The following is a 26,542-nucleotide window of genomic DNA, read 5'->3' as shown; positions in this document are numbered from 1 at the left end:
AAGTGAGCGGACTCCTAGCCACTCCAAGCCAAAGGGGAGATGTGTGATTTTTGTGCCCCCCTAGCCCTGTGTCTTTGGCAGGGGCCAAACTAGACAACTCTTAGGTATGCCCCTGGCTGTTGTTTTCAAGTCAGGAACTTAGGCTTATTTAAGAAGTGGGATGGGAGAATAGAGAAGAAAGTATTGTCAGCAACAAAATTAAGTGAGGAGTGGGGTCCTAAGCATAGCCTCTTGCGTCTCCCAGCAAAATCAGTGCCACTTGTGAATGAATAAGCCAGGTTAGTGTTGGGCTATCATTATGGAAGGCAAGAGCTCCCACTTGGTTTCCCTGAGAAATCTTTACCTTCTTCCTAGGCTGATAGATTGCAGCCTGCCAAATGCATTTTTTTCTGGATGCTATCTCTCTCTCTGGCCTGCTGGAGGTTTTTTAGCCTCCTGTCTCTAAGGAAGTGAAAGAGAACAGAGAGATCTGCTGGGGGGGGGGGGAGCGAGGAGAGAGCGAGCGATGAGTGTTACGCAGTTCCTGTACCTTTAAATCTAAGGAGCTTGAGCTGAGACAGAGAGCGAGAGAGGCAGAAGCTGAGCCGGGGGTCTGTTCCCCTTAATAAGCAAGATCGGTCTCCACTGAGGAAGATGGGAAGAAGAGGGTGAGGAGGATGCAAGAAGACCTCTGCCCCTCCCAGACTGGAGATACAAAAAAAGGAAAGAGAGAGAGGCGCCTCTTTCCCTCCATCCTCAATCTCTTCCGCCGCCTCCATCCCTTCTTTTTTTGCCACCCTGCTGAAAGAATCCAGCCCTTCCGAAAAGGGCATCTCTCCCTGTCTCTCTCTTTGAAGGCAAAATGTGGGAGTCGTTCCAAAAAACAAGCCGAGATCTAACGGAGTGAGAGGTTTGCTGTGGGTGGCGGTGGGAGGTGTGGGGAGGGGGGGAGGAGGAAGAAAATGAGAACAGTTGTTTTTGTAGGGTGAGGTGTGTTTGTGAGTGTGTATGTGTGTGTGTTTGTGTGTGTGTATGTATGTATGCGTGAGTGTGTGTGTGTGAGAGAGAGAGAGAGAGAGGAAGAGAGTGTGCGTGAGATTGAGACAGACACAGACACTGCATTGCTGCTGATTCAGGAGTCTCTCCAGCAAAAACATAACCACCAAGATGCTGCTCTGCCTTGGACTGCCTGATCCATTTCTCCATCAAAACAGCAGCAGGTGGAGGTCACAGAGGGGGATTTGAGACCCTTCCTGCCGCCTGCGTGTTGCATCCTCCCCCCTCCCGCAAAACCAGGAATTCTTCTTCTTATATGTTGGCACTTGGCCTGTTCCTCTGCATCCTTTCTTTCCCTGGGTTTTGCCTCGGATGGTTTTAAAGGAGACTTGCTTGCACCAAAACCTGCCTGATTTGCTGTTCTGGACAATATTATTCTCCCTCTTTTGCTCCAATCCAGCCTCCAGAGCAGGAAGCCAAGAGGATCAAGGTTCCATGAGTCTCCCCCTTGAGAAAGTGTGAGCAGCAGAAATTGACTCAAGCAGCTATTTGGATTTGGTGCATTATTTAAGGTGTTGTTTGGGGTTTTTTTTTCCTCCCCTGGCGGCTGCTTCTCCTCCTCCTCTCTCTCTCTTTTTTTTTCACCTTTTTGAGAATTTTCAAACTGAGTTACATGCATGTCCAGTGGGGGAAGGTTTAATTTTGACGATGGAGGGTCCTATTGTGGAGGCTGGGAGGACGGCAAGGCTCACGGCCACGGAATATGCACCGGCCCCAAGGGTCAAGGAGAGTATGCGGGTTCCTGGAGTCACGGCTTTGAAGTGCTGGGGGTCTATACCTGGCCGAGTGGCAACACCTACCAGGGCACCTGGGCCCAGGGAAAGCGCCACGGCATTGGTGTGGAGAGCAAAGGGAAGTGGGTGTACAAAGGCGAATGGACTCATGGATTTAAGGGACGCTACGGAGTACGTGAATGCACAGGCAATGGGGCCAAATATGAAGGCACCTGGAGCAATGGTCTTCAGGATGGTTATGGGACAGAGACCTACTCGGATGGAGGTAAGTAGCCCATTTGCTCCTTCTTTTCCTTGGTGTTGTCCAGTGGATCATCCACCCTTTTCTCTGCCAGGTTGTGGTGTATCCTTTTAGGAAGCCCTGCCAGTTGAAAGCTTCATTCTTACTGTAAGACAGAGAAAAGCAGCTCACCCAGGCAGTGCCCCTTCCCAATGGAGCCCTCTAAGTTCATTTGCGACCAGGGCTGTTTCTTTTCTTGTTCTCTGTTGACTGATGAAGGGAAGGCCTTTTTTTGCAAGCTGGTTTGTTGGATAGAGTGGGGGGTAGAAGGCTGGAAGGCATTCAAATTCTTACTCAGCTATGAAACTCCCTGTGGTGGGTTAGTCACTATCTTTCAGCTAAGCTTACCTTGTAGGTTGCTGTAAGGATAAATGAGGTGAGAACTGTGAAACATGTTTATTTTATTTTTTGCATATGGAAAGGAGCTTAGAAATTAAGAGCAATGGCTGTGAGGAACCAAACTATATCCAAAGTTGTATATGAGGAGGAATACAGTAAGGCAGGGTCAATAAATTGGTTACAATCATAACAGGAAATGCAGGTTTTTGGTATCTGGAGCAAATGACCCAAGGGAGACCCCTTTACATGGATTAATCTGAGGCACAGTTTGCCAGGAAGTGACGTTTGGCTTCCATTCATTTTCATGAGGGTTGTTCAGAACGTCCCAGTGAATTATGCCCCCTGGATCAGATTTGTGTCTCTGCCACTGCCAGTCTGCTATCCTTAATTGTTGCCCATAATCTGCCACCCGAGGTGGTCACGTGCCTGTCCTATCATTGGACGGTTTCATGACTCAAAAGCATGACTAGACCCACCACTTGAACCTGTAGGTTCTTTCAACTCTGAAGCGGATTAGGTTTAAAAACAAACAAACACATAACCCAGGCAGCAAGATGCACTGCTGGATCTTCTCAATGCAGGCACTTTGAAATTCTCACCATAATGAAAACATATTGCAAGCTGCTATCATTTTTTATAATTCCCCCTCCACGCATAAAGCTCAACCTGATGCATCCAGAGCTTATCTGGCAAACGACTGCAATTCATAGAGTGTTCCCACTTTGAGATTTCACAGCTTGATTGTGTATAGCAGGGGTAGAGGCCCTCAGGCCTAGGGGCCAGATGTGGGCCCAAGCCTCTCTCTCTAGGCCATACTCCCTCTTTAGTAATGTCCTTTCTGCCCAGGCCACCCTGCTCACTGCTCTTCCTTCACACCCTCATTGAGTGCTTTTGTGTGGCTGGGATGTGTCCTTGAACTCTGATAACGACTTGCCTGCCTGGATAGGGCATAGAAAAGTGTATGTGTATAGAAGTACATTTACATTTGTTGCTCTGGCCCTGTCCATCACTGACTTGCAGCTCCCAGAACGTTGCTCAGAAGGGAATGTGGCCCAGGGACTGGAAAAGCTTTCCCACTCTTAATGCAGAGAAACCCAGAGGCAGGTGAGGACAGCTGTTTTTGACCTCTGATGGCACGTTCAGGTGCATCAGGGTGAGTGGGAATGGGTACAAATACTGAATAAATATTTAGCAGAGACACTGAGAGAAATTATCTAGTTCTGATGTCCTATCCTGAGAAAACAGCTTCCTTTCTCTCAAGTGACTGAATCACTCGGTCTCTTGTTCACTGACAGTGTCCCAGCTCCCCTAGGTAGTAGGGGCAAAACTAGCTTCCTAGAACCCTGTGGAAACAACAAGGGCGGCCTCTGGTTTTCATCTTATGTGTCTGTATCCAAACAGCTTTGATCTCCCTCACCCCGGTCCATGTTGCTTAGAGTGTTCTAAAGGTTTTAGATAGAGAAAGAAAGAAAAACATCCAAGGCCTTTATCCTCAGCCTTGAAAGTCTGGATTGGCAGGGAGAAGGAGAAGCAGTAGAGATCCAAAGCTTCAAAATGCAACTCTTTATAAACAAGTTTGTTGTTCTGACTGGGGTAATAGCAGAATGGGGCAGTGGGAGGTTGGGGATGAGGAAACAGGACTTTGATATGTTTTAACACTCTGTGCTGTGCTTACGAACTTACTTGAAATGGTTAAACCTGAGGATTTTCTTGATAGAACACAGAATTTAGAAAGAGCATGGATACATTCTACGTGTTTCCTGCTCTGCTTCTCTACCTTTATCACTCCCTAAGGAGACCTGGGATTATTCTGAATACATGGTTTTCTATAAAGACAAGACTGAAGACCAGCTTGAAAAGTCTCCTAAAACCCAAGGAATGGTTTTTTAAAGAAGGCATCTGGCCTGTCCATGCCTTTATCCAGAACTCAGGTGGTCACGATGGAATCTTGCTGCAGCAGTACAATTCCTAATGAATTCTGGCTGGCTATGGAGTCCACAGAATAGGACATTAATTTGAACAACCCAGGAATTGGACAGAAATGTAAATCTTCTGTCGTGGCTAAATTAATGTTGTCTCTAAAGCTAGAAAGGATGGGGGAAACAGACTTCATGATGGTTGTGAAACTACTTTAGGGAGAAATGCTGTCCAGGTAGCAGAAACCTACCCTGCAAAGCTTTGGTGGAGAATTGTAGGGCAAGTGTGGGGAACTTTTGGCCCTTCAGATGTTGCTGCAACTCCCATCATCCCTAGTCATTGGCCATGCTTGTTGGGGCTGATAGGAGTTATAGTTAAGCAATATCTGGAGGGCCAAAAGTTCCCCACACCTGATGTAGAGCCTTGTTTTGCACCTATGATGATGATTATTTTTTAAAAAAAATATTTTCCATTTTTTAAAAAATAACAACACTTTTACATTCAATTATACACCAAATTCATCTTGTTTGACTTCCTCCCCCTCCCCCTGGCTTCCAAATTCAATCATTCTTCATTATGCATATCATTATTTTTTCTCAGCAATTTTCAAATCTTAATTATAAATATGTTGTCCATATTTAACACATCATAAATGTTACAACAACCCTGCTAATGTTTTAACATATTTACAGTGTTCTTTAACATATTCTATAAATTTTATCCAATCTTGAAAGAATTTCTTCTCATCTTGTTTACTGATCCTATTGGTAAGGTTTGCCATTTCAGCATAGTCTATCATCTTGATTATCCATTCTTCCTTTGCGGGTGTGCCTTTTTCTTTCCATTTTTGGGGTAAATAGCATTCTGGTGATTGTGGTAGCATACATAAACAGTCTCTTAAAGTTCTTTGGTATCTCTTCCCCCGCTATTCCAAGCAAGAAGGCTTCTGGGTTGTTGTTTTTGATAAAAGGTTATCTTAAACATTTTTTTTAACTCATTGTAAATCATTTCCCAGAAGTCTTTTGCCCTTCTACAAGTCCACCACATATGCAAAAAGGTACCTTCATTATCTTTACATTCCAACATATATTGGTGGAATTTTTATACATCTTTGCAATCGTACCTGGGGTTAGGTACCAATGGTACATCATTTTCATATAATTTTCCTTTAAAGAACTGCATGCAGTAAATTTTAAATCCTCCTTCCATAGCCTTTCCCATCACTCAAATGGAATATTGTGCCCCAAGTCTTTTGCCCATTTTATTATTACATCTTTAACCTCTCCATCTTTTGTTTCCCATTCCAACAGTAGCTTATCCAATTTTCAGACCTTGAGAATTCCTTACCAAAGCCTCTCTCCATATCACTTCTGAATATATCATTTAATTGGTGGTATTGCAACCAATCCGTTAGCAGAAATTTTATTTCATCAAAATCTTTTATCCTCAATTTATTTTCTGTTTCTGTTAACAGATCTTTGTATGTGGCCCAATTTTCTTTGCACCTACGATTAGCTCAGCAGTTGTCGGTGTAGAATCGAAACAGACATAAAAGTATGTCCCTAAAACAGGCTTGTGTCTCATATGTCTTTTAATCTTGGTTCACCTGAGGATAACAAATGGCCTTAGTGGAATTCAACTGAGTTCTTCAAGGGGACTGGGCTGGCAATCACTCCTAATGAACTCATGCATTCAGATATTACTGCATCTGGATGTATGTATGGTCAAGAATATTACACTAGGAAGGAATGGCTCACTGCTTGTCATGACAAAAAGAGGTAGCTATTGGGAATTAAAGCTCATGTGCTGCTTTAATCCTTCTGATTTCTTAAGCTTCATCATTTCCTGGGATGTCAACATTGCTATCTACCACAATTCTATTCTTTAAATTGTAGATAAACTTCAGTAGTGTAAGCAGATCAAGTTTTATTAACAGGTTTAGACAAAGCAAAGCTGGTGTGTATTAAAGATCTGATCTGAAGAGTCTACATTTTCTTGCATAGGAGAAACCAACAAAAGGGCATCAAGGTGCCAACAGGAGCTCAGCATTATTTACTAATGACAATTGCTATGCGTACAGTACATTTTAGCTTGGATTTGGATCCAAGGGGTCCAAACACTTCTGTTTTCATCAGCTGTCCACCTTATCGGATGCACATTCCTCTTTCTACCTTTGATGCTCCCACCCGCCCACATCCTATAACATGTGCTCATTCCTCTTGCAACAATACACAGTTTCCTTTTGCTGTTATCAGGCTCTTGGAACTCCCACACACTCTCCTGTTCTTCAGGCACATGCGCATAGTCTCTCTCACACACTTCAATGCTGTCATACACATAATATTCACCCTTTGTACACATACCCACACACAGATGCTCACACCTCCGCATTTGTTTCATGTTTCAGACATGTTTGTCAAAAACAGACCCATAGATTGCACAATTATATCTCACAGTTGCACAGATGCTTCAGAGGCCCAGGAAAGGTATACTGGGCCTTGCAAGCACACAGATGCATTGCTCATACCCAGAAGCACACAGTGAATACCTTTCACATAGACACATCTTGTTTTCAGTATCACCCGGAGGCCCAGATCACAAACGTTCCAAATCCCACTTTTCTCGATGTCATGCTGAAGTTGCCACCTGCATGTAATCACATTTGTGTATTTGCTGTGCATCCTGGATATCTGCACTTGCAGATCAAATACATCATACGCACAGCCACATTGCTATTGTCAAACTGACTCTCCACATACATAAGCTTCCCTGTATTGGAGCAAGGGGTTCAGACTTGCGAACCCTTCCAACCCCATGATTTTATACATCTCTAGCAATGCCATTTCTCTCTCAAATCATGCATACATAGAAAGAAGAAGCATATTCTTGCTTTTCCAGGGTACAAACCTTCACAGCAATCAAAGCAATGGACATTAGAGTGATAGGAGAGCTAAAGGAGGAAAGTGAGTACTCATTTGATGTTTCTAGGACTGAAAATTGCACTCTCTATATAAGTGTGTGATATATATATATATATATATATATATATATATATAGCCTGCAAGCATTTCATACATGCCAGCAATCTCTGTGTTCCACTCCACACTCTATTTTAGCTGCTTTATATTTGGAAATTGAAGCAGAGCTAATTGAACAATACCAGAAAAGCATCCCAGTCCTGGAAATAACTAAGCAATACTATGTCAGGCTGACGTTAGCAACTCAAATTAGCCTAGCCAATCATCAAGAACATTCTTTTTTAAAAAAACAAAAAACCCAGTTTTAATTTCTAGCAATCTAATCTCAAAAGAAGCACACACTCTCAATCTTTCTCCTCCTCATATCAACTCTTCCTTTTTCAGGACCTTGGAGAGTACTAATTGAGCTGACTGGGCATGCAATCAACTGGGCCCTGCTGCCATAAATTTTCCACTTATTTTGATCCCTTTGCCCCAGCACCCTAAAATGAATGTGGTCTGCAAGCCTCAGTCTGTGGTTTATTGCAACCAATGCACTCTCCAAGGACACATCCAGATGGCCGTTGTGAAGGGGGAGATGCTGTATGTGTATCAGGTGCACACCTGTCTCCTGTGGTCCTCCTGTGTGTTAACTCAATCCTTCCCTGGCCCTGGAGGTCCCTGCCCTTCCCTGAACAACAGCAAGCATATCAGACTAGTATTAAGTAATGAATGGAGACTGCAGAGCTACAGGGCTTGGTATACGGCAACCAATGTTTTCTCCAAGGACAGATCCAGATGGCAATTCATATGGTGTGAATCTAACTCTGATAAAGTGGAGGGGGAAATGGTACTGCCATTTGAAGATACTTCATGAGTCAAAGACTCGCTTACTGATTCACATGCACAACTTGTAACCCACCAAGCCAAATTCATCCACCTTGGTTGCCAGATGCTACAGAGCCACCCTGTTTTTTTTCTGCAGTCCCACACAGGCAACAAAACAGGAGGCTGATTGAGTCCCTGGTGGACTTCCATAATGGCTGTGGGTGGTGCTTGGGTCACAAGGTATATGTAGGCCTGGTGTACATCATCCTATGAAAGCTCTGTGGTGCTTGATCTGCAGTGGCTCTTTCTCACATGCGCAAGTAATCCTTAAATGCTGCCCTCAACCTGTGTGGCAGACAATGCATGTCCAAACCACCCTAACCACTCTCCAAGTTTATCACACAACTGCCCAGCTGAATGTGCTGAAAGCAGTTGCTCAACAATCCTAACCCATTAGGGGCATGGTCCAGCACATTTTTCAGGAATGCGCGCTTGCACAGCCTCCAATGGCAACAGGGAAGTTTTTTAATGGAACTTCCCCACTTCCCCACTTTGAGTCGTACCTTCCAGTAATGCAAACAGATTAGTTAGGAAAAAACAACAAGTTGGAGGTAAGAAGCATCTCCTTCCACATGTAATGAATTTTATTCTAGGCTTTAACTATCTGTCATTCTCCTGCCCTCTTGATTTGCCCCAAATTTGGTACCCACACTAAAAGGCATATTTACAAGAATTTGGACGATTTGTTCTATAGCCAAGGTTTTGTTCTGAAAATAAGATGGGTTTTTCACCTCACCACAGGGATAGAAATAGACACTGAACTCAGCTCTGTGGGTGTGTAGAGAGATAGGGGTGGTGGTAAAGGAATATAATTATTATTCTTTGCTGCTGCTGTTTATTTATTGCCTTCCACATATGTATCTCAGGACGATGTACAAAACATAACAAAAACTTAAAAACACAAGAAATAGATGATTTTTGTTTGTGTGAAATTATACAGAATGGACACCTTGGCAGAGACCTCTTCATCCAGCAGGGAAAATGTGTCAGAACATATAATTATGCCCCCCTCTCTCTTATTTTACTCTCTTTCCTTATAAGGCCTTAGCATTTGCTTACTTTCCTGGACAGCACATCATCTTCCAGATGGGTTTCTTTTCGGAGGCACAGTAGCTATTTCCCCCACTGTGTAGGCCACTGGAGTGCTCTGGGTTTGTAACTTAGGCTAAGTGCACATCCCATTTGCACCTGTTTGATGATGAAATACTTGCCCCCATTCATTCCAGAGCCCCATGTGAACTTTGGTGTGTGAGCTCAGAGCTACCACATGTACGGGGCACTTGTGCTGTTGTTCTGTAGAGAATAAAGAACTGTCGGCTCCCTCACCAAGCACAGATGGGCCACAGGTCAGTGGCAGAGCACCTGCTTTGCATGCAGAAGGTCCCCCATTCAATCCTCAGTGGCATCTCTGGTTAAGTAGTCAGATAGCAGAGATGGGACAGATCTGCTCCTGAGACCCCAGAGAGCCGCTGTCAATGAGCACGGACCAGGCATAGGAAAAGTTGTGGCCCTCTCCAGATATTGTTGGACCACAACAGCCACCATTCCTGACCACTGACCATGTTGGATGGAGTCCAAACAGCCTCTGCAGGGCCACAGCTTGCCCATTCCTGGGGTAAACAATACTGAGTTAGTTGGACCAGTGGTTTGACTCTGTAGAAGGCAACTACATGTGTCCAGGCTACAATTTTGCAGGGTTTCCTGAGGGAAACAATGCATTAAAAAGGTATAGAACCAACATAATGTAGTGCAGATTATAGTGTAGATTAGCAATCTTCAACATTGGCTAAACTGGCTGGGGATGATGGGTTCTGTATTCCGACTGCACTTCATGACCCAAAGTTGAAGAATGCTGGTGTAGATAATTATAATCACTAGAATTCTGTCAAATGGTGATTATAGGACCCTCCCGGTACCTTTTTTAAAATTACACATTCCTGATTATTTGTGCTATAATGCTATGTGGGGGAAGGGCAGTGTCACACATGATCCTGCTTTTTATACTGTTCACACTTGCAAATGTTTCAGGGTGATCACACTGCTTCATTTCCAATCAGTGCTTATCCTGTAATTACCTGCTGAAATCATGTAGCTTTTTATACCAGAAAAGTTCTAGTTTATTTTTGCCCTGCTTTTTTGTGCTATAGCCCCTCTGGAGAGCAACAAGATGGTAGCTTTGGGGAAGCATTGCAGAACAAGTAAAGCAGAATAAATCCACCACTAAGGCACCATTTTTGTCTTAAGAACATGTTGCTGAATACAAACAAAATAAAACACATGTCTGGAGGGGCCCAGTAAGATTTCCCTCAAGATGATGGTGAGGGATTATTTCTTTTCCTGGGATGTAAGGTGTGTGGCAAGCACCCTCTTCAGCCCTTCTTGCTCATATTTCTCCCTGTCAGATTCTCTTCCTGATAGTGAAGCATCTGAGCAACCGGCTGGTTTTTGTTAAGTGCCTTGGTTTCGCTGTTTACAATTCACCTCAGCGTCGTGGTAAATGTACCATGGAACATTGCATAAGGAGAGAAAGGGCCTTAACTCGCCTGAGAAGTGAGACGAGATCACAGAGTTTGTGATGAGGATTATTGAGTTTGAGGATTAGTGAAGAGAAAGAGAGAGAGAGAGAATTACCCAGATTCTGCTGTACTTTGTGCAGGAAGCGTATTAGAAATAATAAGGCAGCTGAATGCATTTGGGAATGTTTAGCATGATACATGCTGGAGCATCAGACAATTTTGTGGCACCAATCTTACCCCCAAAAGGAAAGCGTGATGGTCTAGCAGGAGGCTTGGATCAGGACAGGGAAATGGGCTGATTCAGGTGCCATTGATGCTGGGTGCTTTTTAGGTGAGTGGCCATGATCCTTTTCTAGCCATAAAGCCTTGGCAAGTAAACATTTCTCAGCCTAACCTACTATGCTGGGTTGTTGTTATGGAAGAATGATAGAAGCCTCCATTCTCTGGAAAGGGCTACAGACATAATTTATGAATAAATGGCAGTCTAAGGTTGCACAGTGTAGAGCTCCTTCTCTCTTGCCACCAGGTTCTTGTGGCGTTCACCCGGGGGGCATGGAACTCCTGGGGACAGATGCTCAGTGGCTCTTTTACAACCTGCCTGAATATTGTCATAAATACAGCTCCCTCTGCCTCTGCTGCAACTGAAGCACTATGGAGATGCCTGCCCGTTGCAGAGAGTCCTCTCCTGCACTTTACTCCACCCCACTCCACATTAGCCCCTTGTGCCCCATGGAGAAGATCCTTCCTGGAACACCTGATTTCCAGAGCATCAGAAGCCACCCAAAGTGTCATTTAATCCATGGTAGCTTTTTTTAAAAAGCAGGCGTGGGGAATTTGTGGCCTTCCAGGTGTTGCTGAACTAAAATGCCCACCGGCCCCAGCAAACATGGCCAATGGACAGGGATGATGGGAGTTGTATTTCTGCAACATCTAGAAAGCCAAAGGTTCATCACACATGCTTTAAAGCCTCCTTCAACAGAGGCTCCCGGTCCAAACTTTTTCTTTGGACAGAGAAAGGAGATGCCACAAGCTCTTTAAGGCAGCCTATTGCTGAACAGTGCTTTACACTTGGAGAGTTTCCTCCTTATTTTCCTTATATTCCACCCTGGAGTAGGGGTCAGCAACTGGAGGCTCCAGCTCTGATCTGGGTCCATCAGGAGGAGTTCTTCCTAGCTTTTCAGCCACCACCCTAGAAGCCAAAGGAAGTGAGGCAACAGAACTTACTGGCTGGCTACTTTGGGGGTAGGCAGGTGATTGAGGTGCAGGTTTATTGCTCCTAAGCTTCTTATGAAAGCCCTCAGAAAAAGAACTAGTTTCTGACAGGCCACCTAAATCAAGCTTCTTGTAATTTAATTCTATTTCGTCTTGCTCTTTGAGAACATAAAAAGAGCCTGGCTGGTCAATCAGGCCAAAGGCCCATCTAGTCCAGCATTCTGTTTTCACAGTGGCTGATCAGATGCCCCAGTGGGAAACCCAAAAGCTGGCCCTGAGTGCAACTAGTTATTCCCAGAAAATGGCATCCAGAGCCATACTGTCTCCGTCCGTGGCAGTCAAGCATAGCCATCACTGCTAGTGGCCACTCGTAACCTTATCCCCCAGGAATGCGTTGAATCCTGTAAAAAACATCAAGTTGGTGGTCATCATTACATCTCAGGGTAATTAATTCCAATTCCATATTTTAACTATTTGATGCCTCAAGAAATACTTTTGTCTGTCTGTCTTGAATCTTCCAACACACAGCTTCATTGGATGGCCCCAAGTTCCAGTTTTATGAGAGAAGGAGAAAAAACTTTTCTCTTTACGCTTTCTCTCCATCCTGCATAATTTTACACACCTCTGTCACAGACCCTCCAAGTGTCCCTGTTTTCCAGGGATGTCCCTGATTTAGAGAAGCCGTCCCAGTTTCTGATTTGATTCCAGAAAGTCCTGCTTTTCCTTAGGATGTCCCTTTTTCATTGGAGAGATGTTGGAGGGTATGGAGTTATCCGACCCCCAAGCCACCTGAAGGCAATCCTCTATAGGGAAGTTTTTTTAATGTTTAATGTTTTATTATGTTTCTGTATATGTTGGAAGCTGCCCAGAGCGGCTGGGGCAACCCAGTAAGATGTGTGGGGTATAAATTGTAAAATTATCATTATGGAATAGGACGTACCTATTTTCATTGAAGAAATGTTGGAGGGTATGCTATCATGTCCCCTTGTACTCACATTTTCAAGTTTAAACTAAAAACCTCCAAGTGTTCTTTAATAGGGAGTATATTCACAGTGAGTTTAATACGCTCATGTTAGCTTTGAGCAACAATTTTGTTACAGATTGAGAATCCACACAAACTGTCAAGCAGGAGGGACAGAAATTTGCCTTGAGAATATAGAGGAGCATTGTCTCTTGGTGGTAAAGTTTATTCTAGAGCAAACTGGGAGAGCAACATTGCATACACAGAGAGATTTTGTTTCAAGTATCTATATGCTATTTTCAGCCAAAAGAAATTCTTGAAGCAGCTTTCAAAAACATTAAACAATTGGGCATTTAAACCAAATAAAGAAGCAACATTTTTAAAAATGGAGGGTGGGTGAATCAAAGGTACCATTCCACTAAGGCCTTTTGCCAGCTGCCTTAGGAATTTCTGAAAGTAATTCGGAACGCAGAGAAGGCCCCTCCAATGGGAGAAGGCAATACTGTTCCCAATATGCCCAAGAAAACTATATGAACAAGAGAGGGTTTTGCATCTGGAAAGGTAATGCATACTGAGGCAGGCAGAGAAAAACTCTCACTCCAAACTGAAAGTCCAATTTAAATTTTGTTTTGTGGACAAGATCGTCTGCATTGTCCAGTCTGAATGTTGGTTCATATCCTAGAAGGGCCAGAAACTCACCAGCTAGCCATAGGGCAATTTACTGATTTCTCAGCCTCAGCTTCTTATCTAGAAAATTAGTGTAATAATGACATAGCCCACAGTGCTGTTTCAAGAAAGCGTTAAGTACAGATAATGAAATACACAAATATACAATATATGGCAAGAGGTTGTAAAAACTTGTGATGTGATGATTAACTTCACAAGGACATCTAGTAAGTCTTAAAGCCTTTCTTCTTCATTTATGAAATGTGTGTAAGGATATAGTAACATCAAAAGCAAGGATGATTGTTTTTGCTTTGTGCTGGCTTGAAATCACAGGAAGTTGTCCTTTGGGAAAGTGGTGAAAACAAGCCTTTTCTCTCAGGAGAATACTGGGCGGAGGGCCCAAGAGTTCAACAAACAAACAAAATGAAAGAAGGAAATTACTTGGGAGTGTATCACACAGGAGATCTGCCAGACATTGCCTTTAAACTTTGGTTCTCACTAGGCTTTTCTCTAATCACAGATTAAATATTGCAACTGGAGGTGGGGATATTATATTTTCCCAAAATTCAAGCAGCAGAATTTTTGTTGGGCAAAATGCTTTTTTTCCTCCTCCATCTCCTCTGCTAGCACCATCCCCTCTATTAGCAATGTTTTGCAGAGTGAGTGCCAATCCTTATTTAGCCAAAACTGCACCATACACACACAGGAGAGGTTTCAGCTCAAGGGAGCAAGCATTATAGAGCTACCAAAAAGAAGAAGGAAAAATAGAAACAAAAATGTAAGGAAGGAAACAGACAACCCCCAAAACAACTCACCGAGGCCTGGACATACTCAGTAGACACAGGATGCTGGCTGGCTGCTGAAGGGAAAAAGCTGAAAACTGGGGGAGGGAATGGAATGGAGTATCCCGGGGAAGGGTCTGACTTGCCAGAACCTTGAACAGGAGCATTCCATGTTGCACCAATTTGTTGCAGGCCCTGCTTACCTCCATTGTAATGGTGATGATGGAATGTAGTTCTCTGATTGTCAGGAAATGCTACTGAATGTGGCCAAGTGACTCACATAACCCTGTGCCTGTGCTGTTTTTTGTGGCTGCTTTTAAAGATGCACCTTTTAACGTTTTTAGAGGCAACGCACTCCCTCCCTCAACCATCAGAGCTATTGAAATATGCACCTGTTTCTGCACATCCTTGGGGGGGCAGGGAAGGGGGGAATGAAGGGGAATGGGAAAGAATAGCTGTGCCTGTTAAAGCTGCACACCAAAGACTCTTTTGGAACCGAACGATGCCCTACTGCACCTTTAAGAGCTTCTGCTGTTTCCATCTTTAAGCACCTCTGCTTTGAAACAGCCAGGTAGCTCACTGCAATATGCCGTGTTGTTACTGTTTTAATGCATTACATGCCTGAGATTCTCCAATGCTGCCACTTTGCATGGAAATGAATCCTGCATTCCAAATCCACCGTTGGAGGCCAATGCAGCATATTTCCAGACTCAAAAATCGAAATCCAGGTCGAAGCTGTGGTGCAGTGCGCGCTTTCCTTTCCTGCTCGGTAAAGATTCAAGCCAAAGCACCTCCCATTTTCTTCATAGCCTTGTCTGCCTCAGGCACCCCCCTTCCCGCCCCTAGCCATGCCCCAGTATCCTTGCATTTTCATGTTCTGAGTGAGTCAGTTCCTTCTCTTCCGCTCCATCTTCGGCAAATGCATCCCAAGATTTTTTTTGTTACTTGTCTCCGGCAGAAGCATTTCCCCTCGGCCAGCCTGCCTTTCTTTACAGCACTTTCTTCCTTCTCTAATAGCCTTGTTACCTCTCCCCCTGCTCATTTCAGGCAGAGGTGGCCTTTGCAGCTCTGCTGCCTTCTGCTTGATCATTGGTATTTTCCAAAGAAGCCTGTTGCTTAATCACACAGGCTGGAAGAAGGAAATATTACTCAGTCTCTGGAGGGAAAGAGTCCAGAACAATGGGCTTCTTTAAAAAGAAAAACCTACCAACCAAATAAGCCACCCAAATAAGCAGCCAAAGTGATAGTCACCTGGAACAGAAGCTGAGGAGCTAAGCTGAAGCAGAGGCAAATTCGCTCTCCCCAATGTGCTTGTATCTATTCAAATATATTTTATCCAAATTCATAGGAAATAAAAAAAGGACACTGCCATTCCAGGTCAAACTTATTTGTCCATCTAGTTCAGTACTGTCTACTCTGACTGGCAGCCATTCTCCAATGTCTCCGACAGAGACACCTTTCCTATTGCCTTCCTGTATGATCCTCTTAGTTCAAGATACTGGCTATCAAATGAAATCTGAATGTCAGATTAACACTCTGTAAGGATACAAGCGAAGAAGCTTAAGTTCCAATTCATGCCAACTTGTTTAAATCAAACTGGAAAATTTGTTTATGCATTTATCTTGTACATTTCAACTTCATTAGATCCAGTTAACTGGATTCCTAACCCAAGTCCATGTTTGGCATGCATTAATTAATTTTATTAACTCAAAATCAGGGTGATGTGTTGCTTTAATTAAGGCAGCGCGCAGGCAAGTTTAAATCCTCCTGTGAGTTATTTCCAGTGCCTGGGGGCTGTAACCAACTAGGTCTTACTCAGAGTAGACCCACTGAAAGTAATGGATCTATGTTTGCCATGGACATGAATTTCTAGAGGTCTGTTCTGAGCAGGACTAACATTGGATAACAACCCCGAGGAAAGAAACAAATAGCTTCCTTTTCCCCCCACTCCACATTTTATACACCCTCAACATGCTCCTCAAAACACATACCTTAATAAGATTTTTGATAAGGTTTTGATAAGATGCTACTCTGGGAGAGGAGCTATATATACTCCTGTGGCATTATATGCACATACCCTCCAACATTTCTCTGATGAAAATAGGCACATCCAATTTATTTATACCCCTCCTATCTGACTGGGTTGCCCCACCCACTCGGGGCAGCTTCCAGCATATATAAAAACACAATAAAAAAGCTGCCTTCAGATGTCTTCTAAACTTTGTATAGTTACTTATCTTCTTGGCTCTGGGGTGGGTATGGAGTCAAATGACACCCCACCCTCCAACATTTCTCTGATGAAAATAGGGACATCCTAAGGAAAAGTGGGACATTCCAGGATCAAATAAGGAACTGGGATGGCTTCTGTATATCTGGGACTTTCCCTGGAAAATAGGGACACTTGGAGGGTTTGTATGCTGTCTAGGCACCCTCACCTCTGTGAAGCAATGAGTGTTTTCACAGCTCCTTTGTTTTCCAGCAGCAGAAGCTTCCTTCCATTTCTGCACTGCCATATGAGTGTGGACTGAAGCAGAGCTATTCTCCTTGCACTGCCCTATTCCAGAGCCAGAGAACAGAGAAGATGCAGCCCGCCTCCTATGATTATTTGTATTTGGGTATAGGATAGAGCGCAAGTGAGCAACACACCAGCCTCATGTTATGCAGCCTCCCCCAACACCTCCTGTTCTCTGCTCTATTCTTCCATCCCAACAGAGTTCCTAGCCTCCTCCTCATTTCCCCTTTATTTACCATGGATTTTTAACGTGTAATCCTCTCCACCTCCTTCTGTGTTTTTAAGAACAATTAGAAGGGGCGGTATTTTATTTAAAGAAAGTAAACTTTAAAAAAAACCTTTTGCTAGTTGTCTTGGAGAAAAGCTGTCTGAGAAGAAACTGATAGGTTTCTGCCATGCATAGCACACTAAAGTCAGAAAGGAATTACTTTCACTTGCTTTCTAGAACAGTAGCTCTGTTGTACTAAATAAATCAATCTTCCATATACTTCTTTTGAGAACAACTTTTTTAAAAAAGCAGTGGGGCTCACTTCTTATCAAGCCTGCATAGGTTTGGGAATTTTAATGTGAGGTCGCCAGGATGAGAAGTGACGCAAGGTGATCTTTATTCCAGGTTAGTCAGTCCCAAACACTCTTTTATCTGGCTCCTTTCACCACTGGCATCTGCCCCCCACCCCACAGATAACCATCGAAGGAATGCAACCCTGGACAGCAACTAAATTGACCACCCCAGAACAACGGATGCAGTCTTTGAAAGTGGTCTCTCCCCCATCATTATTTCAGTGGCAATAGAACAGAAATAGTTATTCATAAGAAGAACTCAGCATGGTTTTTTAAACAACAACAACAACACCCATCTCCCATCAGCATTCTGGTGTTGTCATTGTTGCAGTAATCCAATTTTCTACATTTTCCCCAAAAGCATCCCCATGCACGGGAGTCTAAACTGGAGGTCACTAGAGCATGAATAATGGTGGCAATATCAGCTGTGTAGCCTCTGTCACAAAGGTGTTCAATACTAAAGTGCCCAAGTTATGTGGCTGCACTCACTCAATCTCTTCCCAGTTCAGCAAAATGTCCCACTGTTTTCGAAAGCCATGTGGGTTGCTTTCTCCGTGTCTGCAGTGCAGTTGGCATTATATATATAAAAAAAAACCCTCACCCAACATCTCTCTCTCTCTTTCCTGTGTGCTTTTAACTGCTGCTTGATGGAGATTCAACAGGTGAACATTTTCCCTGTCATGCTGCACCTATTGAATTTCTACATGCCTTGTAAAGCTCCCCCTCATTGGTTGCCTACTGAAAGACACATCCGTGTGAACTCCTCCTGCTTTTTCCAAGCGATGAGGCTCCCTTCTGAACTGTGACTCCCCAGGCTCATCGCCATGGGTCCGTGGGAATATATTTTCCGAAGGCCCAGCAATACAACCAACTCGCCAGGAAACTAGGATTCCAGAAGGAGAGGTCAAAGTTAGAAACAGAATTGTTAGAACCCAATACTAAGAATTTGTCTAGAATGTATAATTTGCTGCTAAAATGGAACACACAGGATGAAACGGTTAAATCAGCCATGATTAAGTGGGCACAAGATATTGGTCATGATATTATGTTTGCTGACTGGGAGCAGTTATGGACCACAGGTATTAATTTTACGGCATGTAGTGCCCTAAAAGAGAATATAATGAAAATGATCTATAGGTGGTACATGACCCCAGTCAAGCTTGCAAAGATATATCATTTGCCCAATAACAACTGTTGGAAGTGTAATGAATGCGAAGGAACTTTTTATCATCTTTGGTGGACCTGCCCGAAGATTAAGGCCTACTGGGAAATGATCTATAATGAAATTAAGAAAATCCTTAAGTGGACATTTGTAAAGAAACCGGAGGCTTTTCTCTTGGGCATGGTAGGCCAAATGGTTCCAAAGAAAGATAGAACATTTTTTATGTACGCAACAACAGCAGCAAGAATTCTTTTGGCAAAGTATTGGAAGACTAAAGAATTACCTTCTCTGGAAGAATGGCAGACCAAGGTGACTGAATTTATGGGACTGGCAGAGATGACCGACAGAATCCGTGACCAGAGGAGAGAGACAGTGGAAGAAGACTGGAAAAAATTCAAAATCTATCTTAAAAATTGTTGTAAAATTTCGGAATGTTAAGATGTCAAGGGATTGGATATAAAGAATTACAGCTGTAAAAATTTAAGCTTAAGAAAATTTTAAAGAGAATTAAATATAACAATGGATGAAGGATTGCTAAAAAAATTTAAAACAAGAATGCAGTGAAGGGGAGGTATGGGGAAGTCGTGTTATGTTTATATGTTTTTTTTTTTGTTTATGTTGTAAAATTAATAAAAATTATTTTAAAAAAAAAACAATACAACCAACTCGCTCATGAGCCTCATCTCTGAGTCCTCACCCTCCTCGTTTTGGTCCTTATCCTAATCCCTAATCTTTCCCTACTTCCCAGCGCTAATCCTATAAATCCTCCATTAATCCTATCTGTCTCGTTCTCTCTCCATCACCCTTCTCTGTCTTTATGTGTGTGCTGGGGGAGACAGTGACGAACCTATGGAGGCTGCATTTTCATATTCTCCCACAGTAATATTTAATAAGCCCTGGAGTCATATCTCCCTCCCTCCCTCCCTCCCTCCCTCCCTCACACAGAGAATTTATACCTGATCCTGGAGCTCACTTGCTTCCGCTACCCATCCATTCAAACTGCCTTGCTTGGGAAAAAGACCTGACAACTTTTTTCTGGTGTGCAGGGAATTTAAGAAGAGCTCCTATGGATCAGATTAAAGGTTCATCTGGTCTAGACTTTCCTCCAAGGAGTTCAAGGTGGCAGACATGATTCTCCACATCCTCATCTGTTCCTCACAGCAACCCTGTGAGGTAGGTGAGGCTGAGAGACCCAGTGACTGCCCTAAGGTCACCCAGAGAGTTTCATGGCTAAGGAGGAGCTTGAGCTGTGGTCTCCCGGGTCCTAGTTCAACACTCTCAACCATTACACCACAATGGAAGCTGGATATTTTCAGGAAGCTCACAAGAAGGCAATGACAGCAACAGCCCTCCCTTGCTGTTGTTTTCACCCAGTGTTGGCATTGTGATACACTTACCCCTGGGCATGGAGTTTCCATTTCAGCCTCAGAACTCATAGTCATTGACAGGCCTACTAATGTTCTCCATCTCCATCTCCTTTTAAAGTTGTCCAATGCTGCAATCCTAACTCCACTGTGAATAAGCCCCATTGAATTCAATGTGATTTTCTTCTGATTATACAGGGTTGGGATTGTCCTGAAAACCATTGTTAACTGCATAGGAGATTTGTAACATCTACCCTTAGGACTGATGAGTGTTGCAGCTCCAAATGCCTGGAATACACCAGGTTGGGGATTTAAAGTATTCTTATCCTGCCCTTTGGCCAAAAGAGGCTCCCGGAGAAGCTTACAGATGTCAGCAATATGACAGTCCCTGCCTTCAGGCTTACATGTCTAAAATACACGATACAAAAGGAAAAGGGATTGGGAGGGAGGAAGGGAGGGAAAAGAAAAGCCAGGCAGAATTTCTTTGTTACATGTAATGACTGGCAGGAATAGAAAGGTATCAAGGAGAGGATCAAAAGTCAAAAGTTGCCGGTCTTCCAGCAGATCCGATGGGAAGGGTCCAATTTCTCTCCCTCTCCTGCAGCCTGATGAGAACCACTGGTGTAGGTTTGTGTGTGCTAAGATTTCTGGGCTTTAAGGCAAGAGCGAAGTTAATATGCAATGCATGGAAAAAGTGGATAGAGAAAGGTGTTTCTCCCTCTCTCCTAATCCTAGAGGACATCCAAGGAAGCTGAATGTTGGAAGATTCAGGACAGGTGAAAGAAACCTATACAAGCTGCTCTGAGGTCCTTGTAGGAAGGGTAGTGATGTGCTTCATGCAGCACATAGTTACTCCATTGAATATGTGCCCACAGGAGGCAGTGATGGTCACCAACTTAAATGGCTTTGAAATAGTAAAGGTAAAGGGACCCCTGACCATTAGGTCCAGTTGTGTGCAACTCTGGGATAGCGGTGCTCATCTCGCTTTATTGGCCGAGGGAGCAGGCGTACAGCTTCTGGATCATGTGGCCAGCATGACTAAGCTGCTTCTGGTGAACCAGAGCAGTGCATGGAAATGCTGTTTACCTTCCCGCTAGGGCGGTACCTATTTATCTCCTTGTACTTTGTGCTTTCGAACTGCTAGGTTTGCTAGGTTGGCAGGAGCAGGGACCGAGCAACAGGAGCTCACCCCGTTGTGGGGATTCAAACTGCCAACCTTCTGATTGGCAAGCCCTAGGCTCTGTGGTTTAACCCACAGTGCCACCCGCGTCTCACGGCTTTGAAATAGGATTAGACAAATTCGTAGAGGGGAGGGCTATTCAGCGGCGGAGGAAGCAGGTGTGGGGGATGTGGTTTGCCCCTGGTGTCATCATGGTGTGTGTGTGTGTGTGTGTGTGACAAAATGAGTTAAAAATAAAATAAAAATGGGCTCACCAAACTTATTAGGAGTGATGTGGTGGCTTAGGCGCCTGCAGGTTCCACGCTGCCTGAAACGGCCTCTGCCTGAGGCAAGCCTCTGCCTACTGCCTCACCCTCAGCAGCCCTACAGCTGAGGGGGAGGTGGCGGAGAGGCCCCAAGCAGCTTGCCCCACCCCCATGGGTGGATCGCCCCGCCCTGGCTGCTGGACATGCCCCTTCATCAGGCACCCGAGCGGCTAGCTACACCACTGGGGCTATTGATGGTTGATAGCTATGATGGCTATGCTCTGCCTTCATGGATGGAGGCAGTAACACTTGTGAAAACCGGTTGCTAGAAACCAAGAGGGCTCCTGTGCTCAAACCCTGCTTGCGGGTTTCCCACATGCATCTGGTTGGCCACTGTGAGATTAGGATGCTGGGCTAGATAGGCCATTTTAGAGAAAGAGAAGAATGTCCAGGCACAAGGGACAGAATGGGAGAAAGGGCAAACTTTAAAAAAATGTTCAAAAGAACATTTCCCACAACCGCAGAATCTTTTTTGTCAAGGATAATCATAACGGAAGTTCCCAAAAAACCCGAACAACCAGAGAAATTTGTTCCTGTATGTGGCAACTGCTGCATGTGTGTTATTAGCACAAAAATGGAAAATAGATAAGGTACCAATGAAAGAAGAGTGGCATCTCAAATTGTTAGAATATGTTAGCTGGCATGATCACTAGAATAAGAAACCAAAATGAAAAAAGATATAAGGAGGACTGGGTATTATTTATTGATTATATGAAAAATTATTATAAGCAGACAATTAGCCTAGCAGGATAGTAATATTTTCAACAACATAAGTTAGAACTAGAATTGACGGGAGGAGCAGAGAAAGATTGGGGAAACGAATAAAACATGAGAGGAAGTGAAAGATAAAAGGAACCATGGAAGGAGAGGAAGGGAAGTCAGTCAATGCCTGTTTTGTTTTGTTTTTAAATGTACTAGAATATGTAATATGCAATTTTCTTTTTCCTGTTTCCTATTACTTTCGGGGGTAGTTGTTTAGTATTTTTCTTGTGTTGAAATGTATCAGAAATGCAAAATAAATAAAAAAGAATGGGAGAAAGGGCAGATTCATTTAAGACAAGGGATCATAGTAGGTCCATAGCAAACTCATTTGCCCCAGTCCTTCTGGGCATGCTTTGGACTAATGGTTTTCCTACGGCAGGAGTCTGTCAGCTTCCGCATGATTTTTCAACAGCCGGAACAGAAAGGGAACTAATTATTGGCTGGACATAGTATTAGGAACCTTTTATTCCATCAGCAGAGCAGGTTGAACATATACAACTTGAAGGGGTCTGACCCTGATTATGCCTCTGAATAGCAGTTGCTGGGAATTACAAGTAGGCAGAGTTCTGCTGTGTTTGTGTCCATCTTGCAGGCTTCCCACAGGCATCTGCTTGGCCACTATGATGCTGGATTAGATGGGCTTCATCCAACAGGCTCTTCTTATATTGGATGAAAGACCACCCAAGAAACCTATGAAAACCACTCTGAGGTCCCTGTAGGGAGGGTGATGTATAAATGTATTAAATCAGTGTTCTTCAGTCTTGGGTCCCCAGACGATGTTGGATTACAACTCCCATCAACCCCAGCCAGCCTTCCTAATGGTCAGGGATGATGGGAGTTGTAGTCCAATAACATCTGGGGAGCCAAGATTGAAGAACAATGTAATAAATAACTTTTTTTTAAAAAGGTTCCCTTTAATGTTAGCAGATGCTATGTAATACATTCCACTGACCTCTTCTGGACTGATGCAGAACTGCTCTGCAGTGCTTCTGCCTTTCAGCCAGAGAGATTGTGCAGGACAGTCTCCCCACCCTCTGCTCCTGCAAAGGCCTTCATGCAGCATTGTGCTGACAAATAATTTGGCCTTTGCCCATTGGAAATAATCCCCCCGCCAAAAAAAAAGAAATCTAAGTTTCTTTTTGCCAGTGGGAAATGCTTCATTGCAGTTGCAATTCCATCCTGTCACTTTTCAAAATGTGACAAGTTCAGATGTTCGTAGAATTTCACAAAGTTTTCACAGGGCCTGGATAGCTCAGTTGGTTAGAGTGTGGTGCTGATACTACCAAAGTTGCAGGTTCAATCCCCGTTTGGGACAACTGCATATTCCTGCATTGCGGAGAATTGGACTAGATCCGTGGTTCCTAACATAAGGCACAAGCCACAGAGAGGGGCAATATGATTTTTTAGAAGGGCAATTCAAGAATGAGTTATTAACAGTGAATGGCCTTTTAGGCTTCCTCCATGTGAATAGGAGTTCACTTTTTGAATAATAAGAATTATATGTCACGGGGGAGGGGGCATCAGGATTTTAGAGATGCTTAGGTGGGGCATGGCCAAAAGAAAGTTGGGAACCACTGGACTAGGTGATCCTCAGGGCCCCTTCCAACTCTACAATGCTCTGATTTTATGACTTGCAGTCCTGTGAATGCAAGGAGCTTCCACTTGGAAGGGACTGTGTTGCTCAGAGGGTGCTGCTACCACCAGCCTGCTAACCTACCCCCTTTCCCTTTCCTGCCTCTTTACTCACAGGGACATACCAAGGCCAGTGGCTTGGAGGGATGCGCCAGGGATACGGCGTCCGGCAGAGCGTACCGTACGGCATGGCTGCGGTTATCCGATCCCCACTAAGGACCTCCATCAATTCTCTGCGCAGCGAACACACCAATGGCACAGCGCTGCACCCAGATTCTTCGCCTGCCCTGGCCGGAAGCCCTGCTGTCTCCCGGGGCGGCTTCGTCCTGATGGCTCACAGCGACGCTGAGATCCTCAAGAGCAAGAAAAAGGGCATCTTCCGACGCTCCCTCCTGAGCGGGCTCAAGCTGCGCAAGTCCGAATCCAAGAGTTCCTTGGCCAGCCAGAGGAGCAAGCAGAGCTCTTTCCGCAGTGAGGCGGGCATGAGCACGGTCAGCTCCACAGCCAGCGACATCAACTCCACCATCAGCCTGGGTGAAGGGGAGGCCGAGCTCTCCGTCATCGAAGACGACATCGATGCCACCACCACTGAGATGTACGTGGGCGAGTGGAAGAACGACAAGCGGTCGGGCTTCGGGGTCAGCCAGCGCTCCGACGGGCTCAAGTACGAAGGCGAGTGGGCCAACAACAAGCGCCACGGCTACGGCTGCATGACCTTCCCGGACGGCACCAAGGAGGAGGGGAAGTACAAGCAGAACATCCTGGTGAGCGGCAAGCGGAAGAACCTCATCCCGCTGAGGGCCAGCAAGATCCGCGAGAAGGTGGACCGAGCCGTCGAGGCAGCCGAACGGGCAGCCACCATCGCCAAACAAAAAGCGGAGATTGCGGCTTCCAGGTAAGGCTGCTGCGGGGTTGTCAGAGGAGCGGCAGGAGGGTGTCCTGCGTATATCTGTGGTTCCAGTTTCTGAAGGGAAGGTGGGATGATTGTGTGGGGGACTTCCACCACTGGGCTGTGGTGGGACATAATTCATTGGCATTTCTTTGTTACGGATGGTACCACGAGGTGGAATAACAAGGCCAGAACAAGTGTGGTCTGTAAGATAGAGGGCAGAACTGCTGTGAACTTGGGCCCTGAACGGAGCAGTCCTGGGTGAAGGCCCGGCTCATTATTCCTTTTTGCACTGAGCTCCTAATCAAAATTTATATTGCTATTTTGATGCTGCTTCAGCACTGTAATCTGAATGACATGTCGAGGGCTTGGTTGGTCTGTCTGTTTGATGCTCAGAGCACACAAGGGTTGTTTTTTAGCCGTGAGTCAGGAGAAGGGAAGCAAAGATTTCAACTGGAGGGAGAACGAAACAGGAAACGGGCAGTGTGTGAATCTGATAAATGTTCTCAACAGATCAAGATGAGGTTGATGGGAGCAAGGAACCACAGCAGCTGAGCGGACCAAATAGGGAGATCCCAGGCCACGCTTGCCTTAAATGAGGCAAGCCACACCCCCTGAGCCAGCCGATTGGCTGGCCAGGGGATGACGCGGCCCGAGGATTCCCCAGATTACACGGGGGCTGGAAGCCAGCCTCCGCGCTCTTGTTGGGGGCGTGAAGCCCGCAACAGCACCTCCTCCCGAGGTCGGAAGTGGCTTTCTCAACAGATCAAGATGCGGTTGATGGGAGCAAGGAAAATGGGGCTGGGGAGGAAGCGGGGAGTAGAAACTCAACCTCTGTCTGCCTGAAATCCAAGGCAAGATGTTTAAGAGAGACGTGTGGGGTCCAGAATGTGTATAGTTCCCATGCACTTTCATTTGACAGGAGGGGGAAGAAGCTGACCTTCCAGATGTTGTGGGACTCTACCTAATTTCAGAAGGAGGCCACTTGAAAGGTGATGGTCCTCTGATGATGGTCTTGGGCATTTTAGGCCTGCTGTGTACTTCTTAAAGACACCAGGGTCGTTTCCAGTTTCCCTGTTCATGCCACAACACTCCATGTGACACAATACATTCTTCTGTCCCACACAATGTTCTGTAAAGTTTACTGTAAAGTACAGAAGAAAGCATCAATAACAGTAGGTGCAAGTAATGAAGGTAAGCCTAACTATGGCACTTGGCCACAATGTCTGTGTTCCACCACCACTGTTGGGAGTACTATGCCTCTGAATAATACCAGTTTCTGGGAATCCCAAGTGGGGAGAGTGCTGCTGTTTCACTGAGGTCCTACTTGGGGGCTTCCTGTTGGGGCATCTGGTTGGTCACTGTGAGAACAGGATGCTGGCCTAGATGGACCTCCTTTGGCCTGATCCAGCTGCAGGGCTCTTCTTGTGTTCTTTCAGTGTACTGTGTGTTGGTTCAAATCCTAACTTGGCCATAAGGTTCAGGGGGAGGCTTTGGATAGGTCCCCATCTCACAGCATGGCTTCCTTCAGTAGGTTCATTATGAAGAACCTACTGAAGTTGCTGTTACATTTCCTGTGCTGTGCAAGGTTCTCATGATACATACAATCCAAAGCAAATACCAGTCATCACCTTCCCCTCTTAAAAAAAAGTAACAGCTAGTATATTTGCACAGGTATGGGGCTTCCTTCCTAGAACAATGGCGTTTTGTGTTTCAGGATGCCTGGAATTCAAATTTCCTTGAGTCAGAGATTTGGGAGAAGGTAGAATGTCCAAAGTTGGAAAAATCCCAGGTGCCCTTTTGCCCAGGTGCCTAAAATGAGACACCTGTGCCTAAGTAATTTGCCATTTTCGCTTCCTGCCCCTGCCAGTGTGATCTTGGAATCTGG

General features: G+C 44.7%; 1 protein-coding gene across 1 annotated transcript in view; it reads left to right on the top strand.

Moving 5' to 3' along the window:
• Positions 1-471: 471 nt before the first annotated feature.
• JPH3 (junctophilin 3) overlaps positions 472-26,542 on the top strand; it is an 85,519-nt gene continuing 59,448 nt past the window's right edge. Inside the window, exons 1-2 of the mRNA XM_081872052.1 lie at positions 472-2,034; positions 23,883-24,660. Coding sequence (XP_081728178.1) covers positions 1,653-2,034; positions 23,883-24,660 — 1,160 coding nt within the window. The 5' untranslated portion in view covers positions 472-1,652. The remainder of the gene's footprint in view (positions 2,035-23,882; positions 24,661-26,542) is intronic.

Source organism: Podarcis erhardii, assembly GCF_964252035.2.
Source record: "Podarcis erhardii genome assembly, chromosome: 7".
Classification (NCBI taxonomy): Eukaryota; Metazoa; Chordata; class Lepidosauria; order Squamata; family Lacertidae; genus Podarcis; species Podarcis erhardii.
The sequence above is the reverse complement of the archived record's forward strand: the minus strand, read 5'-3'. Positions and strand labels throughout refer to the sequence as shown.